The sequence below is a fragment of the Lissotriton vulgaris genome, chromosome 1_1 (genome assembly GCF_964263255.1).
Source record: "Lissotriton vulgaris chromosome 1_1, aLisVul1.2, whole genome shotgun sequence".
In the NCBI taxonomy this organism is placed as follows: domain Eukaryota; kingdom Metazoa; phylum Chordata; class Amphibia; order Caudata; family Salamandridae; genus Lissotriton; species Lissotriton vulgaris.
Window position 1 is genome coordinate 1129181577 of NC_141685.1, and position 21257 is coordinate 1129202833.

General features: G+C 44.4%; 1 protein-coding gene across 3 annotated transcripts in view; it reads left to right on the top strand.

The window, feature by feature from the left end:
• The window catches only part of LOC147748758 (formin-like protein 3), a 374701-nt gene that overhangs the window by 232082 nt on the left and 121362 nt on the right, over positions 1 to 21257 (top strand). For 2 of the 3 annotated variants that reach the window (XM_086963760.1, XM_086963763.1), the window contains exons 6-10: positions 619 to 771; positions 10500 to 10611; positions 13068 to 13144; positions 16072 to 16165; positions 18504 to 18578. In XM_086963760.1, the coding sequence (XP_086819886.1) occupies positions 619 to 771; positions 10500 to 10611; positions 13068 to 13144; positions 16072 to 16165; positions 18504 to 18578 (511 nt within the window). The remainder of the gene's footprint in view (positions 1 to 618; positions 772 to 10499; positions 10612 to 13067; positions 13145 to 16071; positions 16166 to 18503; positions 18579 to 21257) is intronic. The other variant, XM_086963765.1, reaches the window with a different exon arrangement.

A 21257-nucleotide genomic window follows, 5' to 3' on the forward strand; every position in this document is an offset into this window, starting at 1 on the left:
ACCTGCTCTCCCCTTAGAAAAGATGTGCGTTGTTGCCTGTTGCACACAGGCTTTTCAATTGGGGGAGGAGGTGTAGTGCACTCCTTTGCATGATGCAGTTGTTCCCGTCTTCCGATGCATGCTCTAGAGAATGTTTGCAATCATATGATTTTCCCCCCTTATTGCTTTGTTGCATGTGTGCTTCTTTTACAGGATTTCCATGGTTGACTGTCGCAATATCTTTCTTGTAAGGCTTTTTATTGCTTCTTAAACACAATTTCTTATTTCTGCTTTCACGTCCCTTGCAACGTGATATACTTTCTGTGTTACAATGCATGTTTTTGTCTTGCAAGTCCACTACTCTCTCTCGGCTCCTGTAAGGTTTTCTGTCAACTGTGACGTTTGCTTTCATAGTCCATTGTAAGTTGCATGTGCTACCTTGATCAGTCTTTGCCGCTTGCATGCCTGTGTGTCAAACATATTTCACCTGCTCTCCTGTGCTGTCTGTGCTCCACTGCATGCCTCACTAGCTCAGTTTGTGGCGTTGCATGTTGCGTCGACTTCCCTCATGTGGGGGAGGATGACTCTGCTCCAGGCTGCTTGCAGATGAAGCTTGTTGTGTGTCCTCTTGTGATTCAGGTTTGATTTTGAGGGCCTGGAAAACATGGAGGAAGGAACAGTAGACAAATCGAAACTCTGGAGCAGATCCATCGAGGATCTGCAGAACCCCAGTGTCCTGGCAGCTTCTCTCAGCATCAGCCTCGCTCGCTCTGCTCGGCAGTCTGTGTTACGGTATGTAAGTGCTTGGCTGTAACCTGCTCATCTTCCTGTTGGTTCCTGGTCTGTCAGCTCCATGGTATGGACTTAATGGAGGTTTACTTTACTTGCCTCGAAATGTAATTCCTTGGTGCATAGGAACTCTGGGGTGGTAGATATGCACCTATGCTGTATTATTTCCCGTGTGCTTAGGCCACATGTACTCTATTCTGGATATGATGATGTAATCTACCTGTTGTTACATGGGTTTTGTATGCATGGTATGTTGGTTCTTCAGTGCATGTCCCAAGGGTAAATCTCTTCTTGAAATGTTTTCTGTTTCCAGGTTTACTTTTATGTATGTGCTGTGTGTTATTTCTATGCAGCCTGATCCTTCATACTTCCCCCTCAGTGAGTCAGTCAGACACACTGACAGTCTGTCTACATAAAGTTGCTGTGTGGGCTGCAAGCTCCTCCTTCCTCTTCCCACTACTAATGTTAGCACAGGGATGAGGTGATGTTTAGTAAATATAATCACTTGTTATAGCAGGGCTTCGTGGATTCAATGGTTATCATTTTTTCCTGCTGTCTCGTCCAGCTTATGCTACAGAGCTTGGTCGCTGGGAAGTATAACATTTCTTGACTTATTCCTGAATAGTTTCCTGTTTGTTATTATACAACATTCCTGGGTTACGGCACAAAATCATCTTTGAGAGTGGGCTTTTACCTTGGGATACCATAATTTATAGCTCTGCCTCATTGGCACAACAATTCGATAAAATTTCAGTGTTGGGTTGAAGTCCAGAGGATATCAACATGGCTCCTCTGCATTCTTACCTGTATTCAGTTGAATTTGTGGAGTTTGAAAGTCCAGCTAGTGAGATGGGTACATCACTATGATCACAACACACCGAGAAGGCCAGCGAGTGTCTATTCCAGATGCCCCCTCTCCCCAAGAGAGTTCAGCGTGATTTGTTGAGCCAACTACATAAGTACAAAGGTGCTTGATAGAGACTTTTCAGATAAAGACTTCTAGCTGCTGATTCCTCACCTTGTGAATACCCCCAGGCACCGGACTGGATGTGGACAATTTTTTTTTACCAATCCTCTTGTGCCTTGGTAGATGGCATCCCGCCCCGGCTGTAGTGTCGGGTCACTACATCTGCGCCACATCTGTACGCCAAAATCAGTTATTATTTTTCCTCGCCTTCCAATGCAGATCTAAAGCACCTTTGAATTCTGTCACCTGACAGAAGTTATTTCCTCGAAATTTTACCAGTGTGCAAGGGACATTTTCCCTCCAAAAACTGCCAGATTAAGCTGTGTTGAGATAGCCACCACCAGATGTCAGTTACAGATACCACCGATCTTTGTCTCTGATGTATGCGTTCCAAACAAGACTTGGGATGGTGTGACTGCTACTCTAAGATGAACAACAAGGACATCTTCAACCGCGAAGCCAAACTCAGTCGCGTAACTTGTAAGACAGTCTGGTTACTGCCATCAAATTCATCCCAGCCTGTGCCGATCTATAGCCATCCAAAACTGGCTCTTTGTTTGAACTTGACTCCATCGGCTCTGGTGCAGCATTCAGTGCCCCGGCTATTGCCATTAGCCAGTCTCAATGCCTTCACCGACATCGGAAGTGGAGCCAATAGTTTTTTCGATTTCCAAAATACATTAGCAAACCTCCCTCAACTGGTCTTAATTTTTATTATTTAGAACCATAAACCAATGCTGGCGATGGGGCCGTTTTGATGCTAAACATATTTTAGGGTTTGTAAGCTGCCAGTGGCCTGAACACTTCTCTGGACATTGGCTTTCCCAGATCAATCCTGCCACAGCAACTGAGGACTCTCCGGATCACCATGGCAAAGGAGGCAGAGTAGCAGAAGTGTTGGGTGTCACTCAGCCTACTACAGCGGACTAGACTAGTGTTTCAACAGAGGTCCTGCACCCATGACAGACTAGCCAGAATCCTCTTCTTTCTTTTAATGAGATACTTTTTGATGTACTTAAAGGCACCTGGGATATTGCCCTTCTGTCAACAGACAGATCTCAAGGCAGCATAGAACTGGATTCTCTGACCTAATATCCCACCCGGAGAGCCTGGTGCTACAGCCATCTGCGAGTAGGCTCAATCCCAATGCATTCCCAGCCACGTGGCCAGACAGGGAATTGAAGCGCATGGAGACATTAGCCAAACGTATGTTCTCTTCTGCCAGTTTTGCCCTCAGATCTGTCAACACCAGCTGCCTCCTGGGGAAGTACTTGCATGCAATTTGGGACAGAATCGCAAATATCTTACCAGCTGCAACACCTCATTAAGGACAACCAGGATGCAGCAAAGTGCTGCATGCGCTCTGGTCTGGGCACAACCAACTGTTTGGCCTGGGCAGTTGTCACCAGTGTGGTGCTTCAGCACCACGTCTGCCTTTCCTCCAAAGATTTCTCAAACAAGCAATCTTTGATGGACATGCTATTTGATTGCTCTAGACGATTTGGAGCAAAGGCAGACTCTGCTTTGGAAAGATTTAATTGCAGCAAAGCCACTACTCGCTTTCTAGGGCCAGCTCTGCCTGTTCAGCAGTTCCTCCAGCATTTTCGCTCCTTTTGAGGCTTTGGCAGGGGATACCATTTGAGGCAACATCAGAACGTACCTCAACAACAGTATCTCAGTCTTTTCAAGGCAGAGACAGAACCAGTCCAACAGTGTCCAGGCCCCAACTTACTACCCAAAGCCCAGCCCACCTGTAGCAGCTCCTGCAAATCCACTTAATTCCACCCTAAGCAGCCCACGATCATTCTGTAGAAGGCCGCATCCCCTTGTACCTCCCCAGGTGGAGGAGCATCACATCTGACCAATGGGTGCTCCAGATTGTGGAACACGGTAACTCTCTACCTTTCTGGTCACATCCATGCGTATGCCATTCACACTGCAACACCTCCCGGAGAAACCCTCGTCCATGCCCCAAGGGGAAGTTCAAGGCTCTCTTGAGTAAGGGAGCCAAAGAGAGGGTTCCAACATCAGAGATCAGGACTGGGATGTTACTTCCATTATTTACTGTTCCCCTAAAAATACTGAGGCGTCCACCCTATTCTCAATCTGAGCCCCATGAGCTTATTTCTCTGGAAAGACAAGTTAAAAATGCTTACAACGCAAATCCTGCCTGCAGGATGACCATCTTCATATCCCCGTCCTCCAATCCCACAGACGTCATCTGCAGTTTCAGTAAAGTCAAGAGCATGTTCAGTTCTAGGTGCTCCCCTTTCGATTTACCAGTACATCTCTGGTGTTCACAAAGATAATGGCGATGGTTGCAGCCCATCTTTGGATGTTGGAAATACTAGGCTTCCCACACCGTGACGACTGGTTGCATGACTGTTGGGCTAACCCCCAACAGTCATGAGCCACCTTTAGACAACGGGTGACTTGTTAACATCGTTTGGATTTTCCATGAAGGTACTGGAGCCACACCTGACTCCTTCACAACTTCTCTGGTTCATCTGTGTCTTGCTTGTGGACCACTCCAGATGACGCCTACAGGTTCAGCAGTGGGTCTGAAGTCTCAGTGGGTTTAGCCCCAGTGGAACCTGGCAGATGTTATCCAGGTGTCGAAGGAGACTGAAAAGTCTGTGGAGGCTGACCCCTTTCCCTACCCTACCTAGAATGAATGGTTATGATGGATGCATCATTGCTAGTTTGGGGAGGATATCTTTGAGTGGTGGAGATCATGCGACTGGTCTCTAGCAGTAACTAGGTTCCACATCAGTTTGCCAGAGCTGCAAGCTATTCTCTTGGCATTGATGGCTTTCATTCTGTCCATCAGGAAGGAGTGGGTGCAAGCTCCTATAGAAATCATGACCGCCATGTGGTCCATGCAAGAAACGGGCCCGGTGTGGGGTACCGCAAGTGGTGTTCGACTGAGCGAGGAGTGTCTGGTACCCAAAATGTCTGTCCATGAGCATTTGCCCTCCAATCCGGGTACTCCTTTGGGAGGACCTCCTGTCGCAGTAGCGAGTTCTACGCCAGAGCCTGCACAACCTACAACACCATGCATGGAGATTGAACAGGGACAGTTGATGGCTTTCAATGTTTCTTCTGTAGTGGTTGGTGTCATTTTGGTAGCCAGGCATCACTCCACCAAAGCAGTATATGCAGGACGCTGAGAGGTTTGTTGTCCGGTATCCCTTGCGTACATTTCGACCCTTACAAGCCAAGCTATCCGACATCCTAATGTTTTGTCTTTCTCTAGCTCAGCTAGGTCTTGCTGTGGGAACAGTTGAGGGTTAATTTTTGGCCATTTCAGCTTCTTACAGTTGACAGTTCAGCTATCCTTGCCCAAATGACCTGTTGTGATGCTTTCTGGAAAGGACTGACCCCAGGTTCCCACCAACATCTTTTGTGATGCAGCAGTGGGCCCTCAATTGGTTCTCACATACTTGCTGTGCGCATCTGTTGAAAGAATGTGCAGCTGCTCTTTTCACCTGCTGACCATAAAACCAGTGTTTCTCATCGCCATATCATTTGCCTGGTGACTCCACAAACTCCAGGGTTTGTCCTTGCAACAACCATACACATCCTTCTTCTAGGACAAGTTAGTCCATCAAACAAAAGCTGTATTACTACAGAAGGTCAATCCTTCACCTTGCCAGCTTTGTGTGCTCTATCTCAACCCTCTAGGGAGGAGGAAAGGCTCCATCGCCTTGAATCTGAAAGGCCCTCCGCTTTTACATTGATTGGATGATCAGCGTTTTGTAGGCTTCTCTGCAGAAAAAAATGGCAATGCGGTGCAGAAAAGAACTGTCTCCTGATGGATTGTTTTATGCCTTAAGATCTGCCATTGGCTATCCAGGAACTGACTACCAGAAGGCTTGCACGTGCATTCTTCCACAGCAAAGGCTGCTACTGATGCATTTGTTTGTGGTGTTCCAGTCCTTGATGTCTGCAAAGCTGCGACATGGACGTCCTTCCACATGTTCATCAAGCACTGCAGCTTGGATGGCCAGGACCAGCGTCGCGTGCATAATGCCCAATTTGTCCTGCAAAATGTTCTGGTCTGAGACATTCCATAGACTCACCACCTAGGCAGGTACTAATTTGTTAGGTGAGGAGTCTGTGATTAGAAGTCTTTCAGAAGAATAAGTTACTTTCCTTCGGTAATGCCCTTTCTGTTAGAGAACCTGTCTAACTGGAGATTCTTCACCGACTCACGATCCTCCCCATTCTGTGGAACGGGGTCCTACAGTCCCTTAGTAGCATTCCAATCTAGAGAGCTGCACATTGCCATATTCTGGTTTCTATGGAACTCTGCGGTGGACAGCACGGACATAGCTAAAGAGAAGATGGGCTGTGGACTTCCCCCATGCTCGGACAGAGACCAAAAAGAAACGTACATTTGCGTGCAAATGTGACACACAAATAGTGGCCTTGACATCACATCAGGGACAGATACGATGCAGAGTCGCACAATGCCACCGACCAAAGAGCAAGGGAATTGCTTTAGAAAAATTCTTCTTATCTAGTCTGGTGCTTGAGGCTATTCACTAGGTGAGGCATATGTAATTAGATAGTGTCCCTACCAGAGAAGGCATTCTAGAAGTAACTTGTTCTTCAAGGCTGCACTGGTCCTTCTTTGCATACCAGCAGTTCAGCTTTAAGGGGACTCGCTTACATTGACCTTTTACTGCATCACACAGTGTTTTGAAGAGAACGGGACCTTGTAGTATTAAACCTCTATGTGTATGGGATGGGTAGCACCTCAAGGTGTTCTTGCAAGTAGAGTGTGGGTAATTACAAGCATCCTAAAATGGGATTTTATTTATTTGAGTTTTATATAGCGCTGGCTAGACCCGGAGAAGTCAGAGCGCTTTACATGAGGACAGTTACATCAGTTACAAGTTACACATTGTTACAAAAGATACATCTGTTACAAGTTACATCTGTTTGTTAGGGTGTGTGGAAGGGTAAAGGGGGGTAATGTAAAAGGGTGACGAGGAGGGAGATATGGCGGAGAGACAAAGGAAAAGCCTGCCCAATGTCTGGCTGGGTAGGTGAAGGCCAAGGGGGAAGTCCACAGCCCATCTCCTCTTTAGCTATCAAGGTAGTTCCACCGGGCATCGGCCAAAATGCTAAGTCTCTACGGTTGGTGGCAAGATTCACAGGTTCTATTCATGATGGGTGAGTCGGATGGGGGGTGGAGGGTGGGGGAAATGAGCGAGGTCTGGTCAAAGTACACTATAGGTGCTGACTTGTTCATACCCTCTGTGCGGTATGGCCGTCGCCCACTGCTATTCATCTCTCCAGCTGACCTGAAACTGAGTACTTCCCGGTACCATAGCCATCCAGACATCACCATCGGGCATCGGCCGCACTGAAGTTGGCTCCGTCGTCGGCAGATCATCAGTGATTTGTGGACCCTGGTCTCCATCTTAGGGTCAGGCGGGTACCTCCCTGAAAGGCTCCTCTCCTACTCTTCTATGGTTGCTCTCCCGCCTATGCTTCCCTCTACCAACTGAGATTCATTACTTTCCACCGCAAAGAACTGCCTGTCAAATCAGCATTCCCTGATTGATCATTTACTCCCTTCTCCTTGTTTTTTCCAAGGGATCGCTATCTTGGGGTCAGTCTAAGTCGCTATCTTTGTTCTGGTGTCTTGCTCTACTATTCTTTTCGCCTCCCCAAAATTCTCTCGAGCCCATTAATTTGGGGCTCGCCTCACACTGCTTACTGCAGGCATCGCGTGTGGCATGCGCAGGAATGCAACTGTAGCGGCATCGCCGGCGCCATCTTCCCCGGGCCCCCCGGATTAAATTCAGTTTGCTACATGGGGAACAAGAAATCGTATATACCTTCCTCCCTTCACTCCCAGTTCTAAGAATCTATGAATGTTAAATAGTTGAGCTGTGTTTTATATCTATTTTTAAAGTAAGAAGCCCTTTAGTTGTTCGCTGTCCTTTGTTTAGAAAGGCTCAGAAATTCAGTGTTGAGTCGCCCAGGTGTACAAGGCCTTTTGACTTTCTTGTTTATTCTGTCCTTTTAGGAGAAACAAAGTATTGCGTCCGACTCACCTCCTGATACATAAGTTGATCTTGGCCAATGAGGACAACTTCCATATTTTTCAAGGATCGATGCATTCCACCCTTTTGTGAAACAAATTGATACTGATTCTCTCATAGCTCCCGTTTTGAAGTATATTGATCAGGAAGGCATTAGTACTTTTGCTTACCCATACAGTGTTATATTCAGAAGTCCGGCGCATAGGATGGTTATTTCGGCTCTGTTGACTGTAGCTCAGCAGAACATAGCCATAGTCGTTGTATAGTGCAGCATTTTGACATTTTCTTAAGTTCTCAGAGGCCCTGAAAATGTGGAACGTACTGACTTGCCAATTGATGGTTTACATGCCATCCAGGTTTTACCTGTCTTAAACTTTATACAGTCTCCACTTTTGCTGCCGGTTAGTACGTCCGCCTCCTGCTGAATTGACTCATCGCGCTTCTTTTGTCTCTGTGCTTCTTCAAGACTGAAACACAGCAGTTAGAAAATCAGCCAGTCAACAGCTTCCAACAGCTTATCTCCAATGTCAAATGTACTTAATCAAGCCAAACTCTAAGAATTGCTTGTCTGCAACCTGAAGGCTATGTTGAGGACAATGGTCTGCTCAGCCCCAATCCATGAAAGATGCAGACCAAGAAGGGGACATAACCGTCTCTTTTGGCGCAGATGGCTGAACTGCATCCAATGGTACAGGACAACATTGTCCATAATTCTATTCTTTTAGATTCGTCTGCAGCATTTGTCACAGTTGTTAATCCCATTTTACTCAGCAGCTGAAATAGCAGCAAAATGGAGCAGCGTGAAAAGCAACCCTGGAGCCTTATTTCTGTCTGGATGTTTTATGCCAGCTCCGGAGTGTGTTAAGTTTCTTCCTGGGAACTATGTGAAAAAGAATCATGCCATACTGAAGAATACCACAGTACATACCCCAAGATCATTTTAATTTAACCACATCAACACATATTTCAGTGTTAATGGTTAACCATATAAAATAATTCCTAATCAAGAAATGGTTTATGGAGAAATGTAGACCCTAACTAAGCCTTATCCTTACTACAAGCCTGTCCTTTGACCCTTTCACTTACCTACATTAATGTAGAACAGCAACTTCTTTAATAGAATGACTAGGTTTTCTCTTCCTACTATCTACTCCCAAACCCCAAACTGGCACAGCCCACAATCCATGCATTACAGACAAACGTTATAACCAACACACTTCCAATAGCCTGCATTGGGACTTAGATCGTACATCCAACAGCATTATCATCTAGAAATGGGAATATATTCAACAGCACACAATAGGCAGAATTCTCTCCGCATCATGTGTACACCATGGCTAAACCAGCTGTACTTTCACGCTTCACACAGACATACAACTTAAAATTCCACAATGTTCGCATTATCCTAACACCCACACACAATATTGCATCATAAGATACTGAACTGAGTTGTGATACATATATAAGATTGGAGTGAGCAGTGCACAACTGATCCCCTACCACATTTGAAAGAAAACGGAGAGTCCTTTGGTACACCCATCTGCACACAGTAATCATTATAACTCAAGGTACATCATTTCAAACACTGCAAGACCCTCTCCTAACCACTTGCAATCAAACAACAACAAAACAGTAGTCACAATGAAGCAAGCACGTTCAATGCAATTAAGAGCATTCCAGGATCCACACGAAAAGTTGCCTTGCTCAAGAATGCACATTACCACTACCCTCACCCTTAACCGAAATGTGTTCTTTCCCTTAGCCATCCCTAATCTTAATCATATCAACCCTTTCTAATGAAGTGTACATTTTTTTCCGATTACAAAAAAATGACAGTGCTTTTGTGTTCCCTTTGTCTTCATTATTACCATTCTTCATTCTGGCATTTCTTCATTTTTGTTTTGTATTTCTTTGTTATAGTTTCTTAATTTTCACATAATGCCTGTTCTTGAAGTGCTTCGTTCGAGGAATCTCCTATCAGCACGGTTCTTTGAGGAACCCCAGGTTTTAGGTGGGCCTTGGGAGAAGTGCATTAATACAAAGTTTTTGTTTGCCGATGAAAGATCCGTTAATTTCTGAAAAATACTTGGTTATCACGATTTCTTTCAATCAAAGTCTTTTCTTGCCCTGTGTTTAAGACGGTAACACGAACATCTTTTCAGGATGCGTATCGCTCAGGGGCAGTCACTTATAATACAATTTTTTTTTTCTACGCTACGGAGGAAACTACCTGTCCATTTGACATCACCTACCTTCATAAGTTTAGTTGCATTACTGGGCGCAGTGAAATTAAAATATAATTATTTTAAATACGCGTTTCTTTCCTTTAGTCTGCAGGGAATAGCGTTTTGGTCCCAGTTATTGTCTTTTTGCTGCCAAGTAGTGCCCTGTTCTTGCAGGACGCTACTTGACAGTAAAAAGACACTAACTGGGACCAACGTTTGTGTTGTCTGTTCGCTGCTGTTTCACTATTAAAATTGCTCCCTTGTCTACTTGTCTCCTTGCACATCGTTCTTATGCAGTGTGGTGCTTTTACTGAGTCTCCTTGTGTTACTGCTGCCCTTTGGATTTTTAATGTATTTTTCTTTTTTCCTCTCAGACTTTCATAGTCTTCTTTTAGCATGAAGCACACACAGTGATCACTCTCTCTTACCTTCTTTATCCAGCAGTAACTAATTACACAATGTTCTGTCTTACCCGCACAGCAGCTACAACACGCTGCCAGACAGGAAGGCGCTGAAGAATTCACGATTGGTGAGCCAGAAGGATGACGTGCATGTCTGCATCATGTGCTTAAGAGCCATCATGAACTATCAGGTACCTTTTGGTGTTAACATTATGCTTGCTTGTGGTGATGGGGTCACATTGTTACTGTATCAGATGTGAATTGTACACATCTCATAACCAAGGCCGCCACAGATGCCACATTGTGACCTGATAAATGAGTATACGAAGATAATATGGATGGGGATCAGGACTTTTATGGCTATCTGCTCTCTGTGATGGGGTTATGTTGGTTGGCTGGATCGCAATACAAAATGCTGCTAGGTTGTATTTAAAGTACTACTTAGATGTAGATATTAAATGCAGGTTGGCGCTGCTTTAAAATATGGTTTGTTGGAAGTTGGTGATTAGTGTGGTTTGGTTAGACACTAGTGTGAAATATTGGGTGGCTGGATTTTAAATGCTGGCTGGTCCGACGTCCTTTTTAAAATTCTGTTCCGTGGGTCTGGATCATAAATTTGGGTTGGTTGGCTGCCAGTATTAAATGCTGTTTGGTTGAATGTCGATATTATATGCAGATTGATTGTGTTAATTGCTTGGATATTGAATGGTGATGTTCGATGCATGTTTAGTTGGATATCAATCAGAAGTAGTGGCTTCCTAAATTTTTACATCTTGTTGATTGGATGTCAATATTAAATGCTGGTTGGTTGGCAGTGTTAGATGCTGGTTGGTTTGGCATTGTCTTTATATTCTGGATGTTTCGGTGTCTTCAATTCAGGTTGAATCAGATTGATAAATTTTAGTTGGGGTTTGTCATTTATTGGAAATTGTTTCATTCTGCTTAGGTGGTTTCTTATTGGTGGTTGGCTCATAAATGCTAAATGCTCTTTTGTTGGGTGTACGTTTTAAATATTAACTTGTTGCACTTTAAAATGTGATCGACTTGATGTCCGTGTCAAATAGTGGTTTATTGGAGGGAAATACCAAGTAGCGGTTGGCTGGATATTTAATGACGGCTGAGTGCATATTTGAATTCCTTGCCTACAGACATGTGTCTGTTGTCAAAGACCTATACTGGACAATATCAATACTTACAGTGGCTTTGGGTTAGCCCATTGCTTACCATTGGTTGGCTTTCTTGTCATACTCATGTGCATGCTTCTTATGAAATGGCTTTCCTTTCACTTCCTGCGGTTGTCCATGGCTGCAGCATAATTCCTTTACCATCCCTAAGATTGTATGACTTGTGTCCTTCTACTGCCTCTGTTCATATCACCCCATATTTCCTTTTTCTACTGGGACTCCATGAGAGAGTACATGCTTTCTTTTTTCCTAATGTGTCGCTTAACTGACTCAAATCTCTACTCTCCGCTTTCTGTGTTTCCTCCCTTGCACCCTCTAGCGTGTCTGTTGCTTCCTCCACCCCTCCAGGCTTTCTTTTGCTCGCTTTATTTAACCTCCTTCTCACCCCCAGCTCCTCTGTTGCTGTCCAGGCTGACCCTGTTGCTACTGCTGCTTGGTGGCAGTGACTAATTATTATCCAGTTTCCCTGTTTATTTACTCCCTATCCCTTTCTGTTGTGTTTTTTTTGTTTAATTTGATTTGAATTTTTGAAGATGTTGCTAGATGTATTTTTCTACAGATGTGCTTATCTTGCTTTATGCGCTATCATGTTTTCTTAAAATGTACAGCTCTAACATTAGCGTCTACACTTTAAAACAGTAAATAAAATACACACAAAAAATAGCAAGTGCGAATGTGTTAACACATAGCTGGAGCTTTTTCTTTTTTATTTATTTTGCTGATGCTTCTCTGGTTTGGCCAACACACATTATTTTCCTTTATCAGATCCGGAACAGAATGGCCAAAAAGCATTGGCAAAGCCAAAAGGTCAGGGAACCCCATTGAAGGATGTATGACGTTAGAACGCATACATTGACAACGCGTACCTTTACAACGCGTTCGTAACAACGAAAGTTGTTACCACGCATTGCGCTGGGGGGCGCAAAATTGATTAATTTAATTTAATTTACTATTCCAACACCAGTCCCCGTGGATAGTAGGGAAGGTGTTGGGATAGTAAATTAAATCATTTACTATCCTTGAGCGCCCCCCAGTGCAATGCGTGGTAACAACTTTCGTTGTTACGCCCGCGTTGTAAAGGTATTCCGTGGTAATGCTTGCGTTCTAAACGCTGCATACCCTATTGAAAGGCGAGACCTCTTGGCTTTACCAGTGCTTGTTTTAAATGTAAATGCTTGTTTGGATGCACATGTTAAATGCTGTTTAACTTGGTGTTGGTGAAATGTTGGTTGATTAGATTTCATTGTTAAATTTTTATTGATGGAATGTTAATGTCAAATCATGATTTGACATAATATTAAAAGTACTTGTTGATTGTATTTCACTGTTAAACGGTTGATTTTGGGTGTCTTTTAAATGTGGTTTGGTTGATTGGCTGTAGTAGTGAAATGTGATTTTGTAGGAAATTCTGAACGAAGAAAATAGGTCATAATTTTCACTTTCTGGTTTTCTCACTCCTTCAGTATGGATTCAACTTGGTCATGTCTCATCCTCATGCAGTCAACGAAATAGCGCTCAGCCTAAACAATAAGAATTTGAGGTGAGATCGACTCTACCTCTTCCTTTAAGAGCTGTCCCCTTCAACTTTTTGGATGTCGCTTCGGACAAATACTTATCTTTCTGTCCTGCTCTGTCCTTACTTACTCCTCCTTTGAAAGAGTCATATTCACTTTGTTTTTCCAGGCTTCTTCTCCTGGATCTTGTGTTTGTGCACCCAAGCCAGATTGTGCCAATTGCGAGGCAGACACGTATTTGCTCAACTTTGAGAATTCACCAGGCATTTCTCACATTTGGTGCATAACCATCATTGGCTGTAGGGTATTATTTTAATGGCTCACGGACAGAAACACCCTTTTTTGAAACCCCAATATTATTTGGATTTCCAACTACATACATTGATCTAGTAGCAAAAAGAACATGACCAACTGTGATCTCTGAGAGCTACAATGCAACATTACTAGTAGGTATGTAATGTACAAATGCTAGCGAACATATCCCAAAAAAATCTATGGAAATTGTATGTTCTTACAAGGTGGAACTGTGCCAAGCCATACGGTCCACAAGTCCTGCACAAAGGTAACAATCACAAAATAATAATGTTTAAAAGATTTTTGTTTTGTAGTCGTAGGCTCGTCAGTCAAAGGAGAGGGGTCACAGTTGGTATGGAATGGTTCCTGAGAAATTCAGCTGTCAGTCCATCTTAATTTGAATAAGCTATCATAGTATGTCGTGCTAAACTGTGTAAAATCATATGTATGAGCCTCAGACGATATCTTCATATCCATGCGTCTCTTCATGTGATTCAGTGTATGAGGTCCTAGCATTATCAAGATCGGGTATGATCCCAACATGCAATACATCACTTCTCTTTTCCTGACTACTCCGAAGGTGAGTCTATTATGCACTCAAAGTTCTTCTACTTGAAGGCGTTGAGATCATCTTTACTTCTATGGTGTTACCGACTATAGGAGAAAGGGTGGCATTCACCTGGGCACAGTCTATTGCTGTCATCGCTGTGCCCTAAGGTACAATGTTGTAATGAAAGAATAATTTTGAAACATTTGATGGATAAAGAGCCTTGGGGTCCATCGTCCACTGATAGCCTTCTGTGAGGGCAGCTGATGTTGTCTCTCTTAAAGGACTGGTTCCGTATTACACATTTTCATAGGTCCATTGTTTTCCTTTGTCACAAGCATACATTAATTTATTTACATACCATGGTTAGCTGGCAGATCGGCTCTACTTCGAAGAATGGGTTCATGGAGAACTACTAGAGATTCCGTGTCAGTCCTGGTGAGGATTTATAGATATTTGGGCTGCCCAGATGTTACTTTCCCAGGCTTTGTACTGGGGATGTTGACAATAAAAAGATTGAATTTGAATTGTGGGTGTCACAGCATCACAAAAGGGAGGAACCTTCTTCAGGTTCTGGTGCCTCAGAGCTGCTGAGGAGAAGAACCTTCCACAACTCATCTGTTACAGAGCAAAGGTACCTTCCTCAACTCACGGGTGCCTCGCAGTCTTCGAGGATAAGCTCATTCTTTCATCTTAAGGGTTCTCCCTCATCGCTGAGGGGAGTCTACCCCACGTGGGGGCCTCACCTCCTGTAATATGTGCCTCACATTCACCAAGGAGAATAGTACTCCTGAAGTCATGGGTTCTTCTCTATTGCTGAGAAGAGGCGCTTTCCTCGCCTTGTGGTGCTTTACCTTTGTCAAGGTAAGGTGGCTGCCTCACATCATGGCTCTCACCTTGTGGTTTGTAAACCACCGTAGAGGTGAAGGGTCTTCCTCAACTTCTCCGTACCCTAGGTTTACTGAGGAGAGGAACTTGCCATACTTTATGTGGTGCTTCAGCACTGCTGAAAACAGGAGTCTGCTTTTTCCTGGAGTGCCTAAAGATCAGTGAGGCAAGGACCCTTCCTCAACTGATAGGTGCAGTAGCATCACTGACTGGCGGATAGTGCCTCACATCATGAGTGCAGAACCGTCTCTTGGTACAGGAAGTTGCTCTCCATGTGCATTACTCAGTGTCACTACCAGGGCGAGCCCTCCTCAGCTTGTGAATGGTCCAGGTCATGAAATCATCAACCTTTCTCACCTTTTGGGTACCTCACTCATTAAAGTTAGGATTGTTACTCACCTAGTGGGTAGTTCTGTGCACCTTTTGTAGGTTGAACTTTTCTTGTTTCTACTGTCCATGTTATTTCTTTAAAAACAATCTCATCAAATCAATTTTTTTCCACCTTTAACGAATGGTGTTCATCATTTCATTCCTGATTGTAAAACATTTGCTTCCTTTTACGTACACTTATCCATCCTTGTTTTCCTATCTGACCTTCCTGGTTTCCCCAGTTGCCCTTTGTTTCTCCACCTGCCATTTTGTTTTTCTACCTCTCGTTTCTAGTTTGCCAAATCTCTTTGCTTGTTTTCCATCTGTCCTGTCTGGTTTCTCATTGGTTTTGCCACTTCTCTACCTTGTTTACGAGGTTACATGTTGGTTTTCCCTTTCTGTTTTGCAACTCATACCTCTTCATTTCCCCAGCTGTCCGTCCTGATTTTCTCTTTTTTTCCTCCTCCCCCCCCCCCCCCCCCTGTCCCCCCTGTCGAGCCTGTTGGTTCCATTTTCCCACTTTTGTTCCCTATTTTTTTTATTTATATAATTTGTCTTTCCTGATTTCCTCCCTGATTTTCCGGTTGAACCTACCTGTCCTGTCTGCCCTTCTGGTTTTTCAATGCGCATGACTTGATTTAGGTGCCATTCCTTCACCACCAGCTTCTCCTTTATTTCCTACATGGCCTTACTTGTTTGTTATCCAAGTTATGAGGGTCTTCACCTTTGTGCTCGGTCTCTCTATCCTGTAGAGATGCCTGGCTCAGTTGCTGCATGGGTGCTGCTCTTTGCCTAACCTCTTCGTTCAGCATTGGTTTAAAACCAAGCAGTTGTGTTGCATTTGTTTCTCCACAGGACAAAGGCCCTGGTGCTGGAGCTGCTGGCTGCAGTCTGCCTGGTGAGGGGAGGACATGAAATCATCTTAGCAGCCTTTGATCACTTTAAAGAGGTAACACATCAACATTGTACAGGCCTCAAATGATACAATGGGATTGGTCAGGAAGTAACTGCGGGGAGACGAGCTGGTGTGATAGAGGGGACTGGAAGGCAAGGGTAATGTGTCAGTGAATGAGGGGGAAATTAATACGTGTTTATGTGTGCTAGAGTGAGTGAAGAGGTATCGTTGCGGTTCCTGATTGCCAGGGAGTTAACTTTTGGCTTGTACTAGGGTGAAAGGAAGGAGAATGGTGGTGTTTGAGGGAGTGTTAAGAATTGTTGGTGTGTGGTTGAGTAAAAGGAGGTGAAATTAGGTTGTCTGAGGGGGAATAATAATTGTTGGTATGTGGTTGAGCGAAGGGGAGGTGGATTAATGTGTCCATCATTGAGAGAGAAGAAGCAGGGAAGGGATCACTGATGCTCCTTTCTTCTTCTTGGGTGTCACATTGTATAGCCTCCTTCGACCCTCATACCACTTAGGTGCTAAGAAGGAGACAGGCTTATGTTGTGTGGACGGACAGTGCAAGGAGCACCCGTGTTTTTGGAGAGTTTTAGCACTGTGTTACAAGTCCTACTGTCAAGCATCTACTGATGATTCACTCTACTCTATAAGGAGGATGACCATATTCCTAAGTATTAACAAGGTGTTTGTTTTTTGGTGGTTTTGTTCGAAATGTTTTGGTTTCTATTTCAGTTACTCTCCTTTATTATTTTTAAGTGGGCCTCTTTCGGCTGGGCATCACTCAGGTTCTGAATGAGTACTGTCGTGTTATAACAGTTTGTTTTGAGGTAGTGATGTTCTTACATCCTAATGAAGCTCTGAGTTTGCGGTGACCATGTCCTTGTAACCTAATAATGCTCTCTTTTTAACAACATTTGTGCCCTAACACAGCTTATTCTTATCGCGACAGAGCTATTTTTTGAGTTTAAGCTTTCTGTGTTCTTATTGGGCTGTATTTTTTTTTATCGGTTTATTGAGTTTTAACATTTAAATTATACTGGGTTGTATTATGACTTACTTTTTCTCTTCTATCCTAGCTGAATGTTCTTTTGTGAGGAACTGTACACTTGTATCATGACAGAGTGCTGTTTTGGGGTGTGAGTGCACTAGTGATTTAACTGAGTTACGTTGTGCACGGATCAGCGTGCTGGTTATAGTTACAGCTTGGAGCAGAGAACCGCTGTCTCCTGGTGTTGTTTGGTTTTAGTAGTAATTTTTAACCAGCAATTATTCCTTTGTTTTTGTTTCTATCAGATAAACCCATTGATCCTATAAAGGGCCCTGCTGCCTCTTGACTAGGCTGTACAAGTACAATACACATTTTAGAGACCTGTTTCTGGTGTAATAGTGTTCTTCTATCTTTGGAGAAACTTTTCATTGGGTGACAGTGCACTTGTGCCTTTAGAGAGCCCTGCTTTGAGGTGACAGTGCTCTTGCTTCTTTCGAGAGTTCACACTCCTCTTGGTGTAATTATGCTTTATCCGTATAGAGTGTTTTCTTCAAGGTAACAGTGTTCTTGTATCCTTACAGAGCCCGTGGTCAAAGTAATAATGTTATTGTATCCTTGCAGAGCCCTGTTTTGGGGTGACGGTGCTCTTGTATGGTTACAGAGCCTTCTTTTCAGATGAATAATCGTGTATCCTTAGTGAGCCTGCTCTCTTCTGTCCTGCTAGTACTTCGTTTATGGGCAACTGTGCTAATTTAGGTTGTCAGCTTTGGTTTGAGGGTGATCTTTGGTTTTGTTATGGGGGTGGCTCATCTTGTATCCTTCCAAAGCATTCCTTCATAGATAACTGTGTATTTGTGCACTAACTGAGTTCTGTTTAGGGGCTAGAGTGAGTCTTGTGTCCTAAAAAAAGGGCTGTTTGTGGTTGATTGTGCTCTTGTATTGTAACTCTGCTCTATTTTGGGATGTCCATGTTCTTTTATCCTTATGGAGTCCTGTTTGGGATGAACAGTACTCTTCTTCACTAACATAGCATTTGAAAGAACAATAATTTTCTGAACTAACATGTCTGTGTTTGCGTTCCGGCGCAACTGTGTTGCGGTAACACTGTATTTGTATTGTAACAGAGCTGTGGTTTGGTGTGCTAGTTCTCTGGTGCAGTCATGTAAGCCTTTTGGGGTAACTGTTTTGGGCTTGAAAGTTTTACTTCTTTTGGAGGGAGTGACAGTACTCTTTAAAATTCAAGTTTGCGTGTTTTGGGAGCGGCCAATGGTATTTTTTTAACGAATGGCATTAGTGACATTCCTGGAGGTAGATATTCAAGGTAGACTATAAATTCTGGACTTATTTTCATGATGATTTGGACCTTAGACGCTGCCATTAACCTGTTTTTTTAAATTTTAGGTGTGCAAGGAGAAGCATCGGTTTGAGAAGCTCATGGAGTATTTTCGAAATGAAGACAGCAATATTGATTTTCTGGTATGTGCTTTTTCCCGGTGGAACCATGCCCTGAGTTGGCAATCTTGGCATGCAGTCCCTTCTGGGGAACCTGGTGTGGGGTAAGCGGGAGGCGTGGAGCTTTTGCAAAGCCCAAATCGGATCGTCATTCTGGTAATTCTGAAAATTTGTATCTGATAGAGACATCTAGCTGCTGATTAATTACCTTTCAATTATCCCCAGTTGCCAGACTAGATCTGGAACTTTTTCTACAGCAGTACCTCTGCGCTTTGGTAGAGGGCACAGAGTGACACTGTAACAATGTTGTTCACTGGATGTGACTCCGACAGAGGCCCGGTAAGCCCTCCCCATACCGCAGCACAGTTTCTTCCTTTCTGTGTTTCTACACAGATCCGGAGAGAGGTTCCTCTGGCCTCTCTCTACGTTTTGTCAACGATACAGTGTGCTTTTTTCTGGGGTCCTCAGGGTCCTGTGTAAGACCATGTCGGCCCTGGGCCCTCGTAGTATTTGTATATGGTGTCTGGGTTTTCACCATGACTCTGAAGAGTGTGGCTCCCATCTTAAACTTTGGCTGTCAGTGCTACAGGAGCACAGCATGACGCTCCTGGTGGTGTGGGGGTCGCAGGACCCATGTCGGTCCTAGTAGTCTTCTTGTTCTGAGGACTGCTTGAGACCATGCTGCAGGAATCCTTCCCGCTAGCGTCCTTCGTCCTCGATGTTGACTGGTAAGTCATGCTGTAAGCAGTCAAAGTTGCGGCCTTTGTCGCGTATGTGCGAGGTCTCTGACACCCCTCGATATTCTCTGGTTGCGGAGTCGGAGCAAGAGGCTACCCCAGCGCTGGGGCGACTCAGGATGAGTTGAGAGAAAATGATCTCCATCTTCATGCTATATTTGGTTCTCTGCCTCCCTCTGGTGTGCGTCTCTACCCCAAGGAGGCCAGCGGACCGTTGACAGAATTCACGCCGGCGGGGTTTCCCCTGGCATTAGTATGGCCCTCTGGATCCGTACTCTGATCAGTCCTGCAACGCCAGTGTCAGTTCAGTCTGCTCCAAAGTCGACATTGGCAGCGTCAATCGCTGCTACTGTATCTCTCCTATCCGACTTCAAGGTGGCACAACATCGACACTGAGCGATGTCCGGAACAGTGTCAGCAGAGCTAGTCACCCTGGGCTACTTTCTTCGGAGGAGCCCCCAGCTGTTTTCACTTTGAGAGACCCGTGTTTTGGTGGCGTCTGTGATGACATGAGCGACACTGCTCAGCATCCTCTGGAGTTGTGTTAGGTGTCCGAACTTGGTGAGGCTAGTGACCTTGAGTCTTAACCCTCCTCGAGCTTGTTTTCTCCTCCTACCCTAGCTACTGAGACTAGCTCTGCTTCTTCTGAGCTTCTAAGGAGAGTTCTATGGAGCTGGCCATTGATCAGTTAATTGGCATGCTTCATCAGGGTCAGATGGGGGATGGCCCAGTGCTCTTCTTCAGTGAGGCATTGTTTTTATATTTTGCAGTGCTCTTGGGCTAAGTCAGTTTCAAGGGCCCCGGTGGACGGCTGTTCTATAGCTCATTGGCCCCGTCCTGCCCCTGGAGACCCGGTCTGCCTCTTCTGGCAGACTACTTAGCGTAGTTTCGTGGTTAAAGCTGCTACAGCCTCCCCTGATATGGGCGCCCTTACGGACGTTCCTCCAGACAGTTAGATGAATAGTCTTGATACTCTTGGTCAGTAAATCTTTTCTGCCACCAGTTCCGCTTTGCGATCACTTAATGGCTGACAGGCAACTAAAGGAGGTTGGTGATCCCTTGGGATTCTTTTACGGTGAGTTTCCTTCACTTCTCACAAGTGTCTGCTACAGTTCCCACCCCGTGGGGGGGGTTTGTTCTCCCTTGAACTAATGAGCATTCCACTTACGGTCCTGGGTGATGTCAGGATACTCACTCATGATGTTACATGGCTTGTTGTCCAGGCACAGGTCGTTCCGTGCACTGCCTCTCTATCTGTTACTTAAGTTCTTTACACTGGTTCTTTGGTTCGGACCTTCCCTTGTGACGTTGGTCTTTCCATACTATTACCTCCGACTTTGTATGCTGCTTCAGCCAGGTCACTTCTCCAACTGCTATTCTTTTTCTTTTAAGATGGGTACAAGTTATCTGAATAGGCCTCCTCTCAGTTGGCCTTTTTCAACTCAACCACTTTTTACAGTCTCCATAGTAGTCTTTATTTCTCTATTCTAACAGGGTTGTTATCCCCTGCTGTTTTCTTTTCAACTGTCTCTCAGCCGCCTGATCGTAACCGTTCAGTCTGCAGTATTGTTTTCTATCTGCTTACTTTGTTTTTTGGGGTGTATGATTTCCACCCCCTCTATTCCTTTTATACGGGACCTTGTGCTTTGTTGCTCTGTGTTTGTGTATATGTATATATAATGTATTTTATACCTCCTTTTATTAGGTATCCCTATAGTAAGTCATGTTCTCCTGCCTCTCTTAGGAAGAAGTCTGTTTTAGATTATGTAGGGCTTTTCCTCGTGTCCCTGGGAGACCTTTGCATGTTCATTGCTTGTATTCGCTATGCCCCTCATCCCCCCGAGGGTTCTACGTTGGATAGTCCCACAAAGCTCCCTTCCCTCTCAAAGCGTTTCCTCTGATCACACATGGTCTTTCCCCATAATTATTGTTATTGCTCTCAATGCTTATCTTAAACTATTGGTTG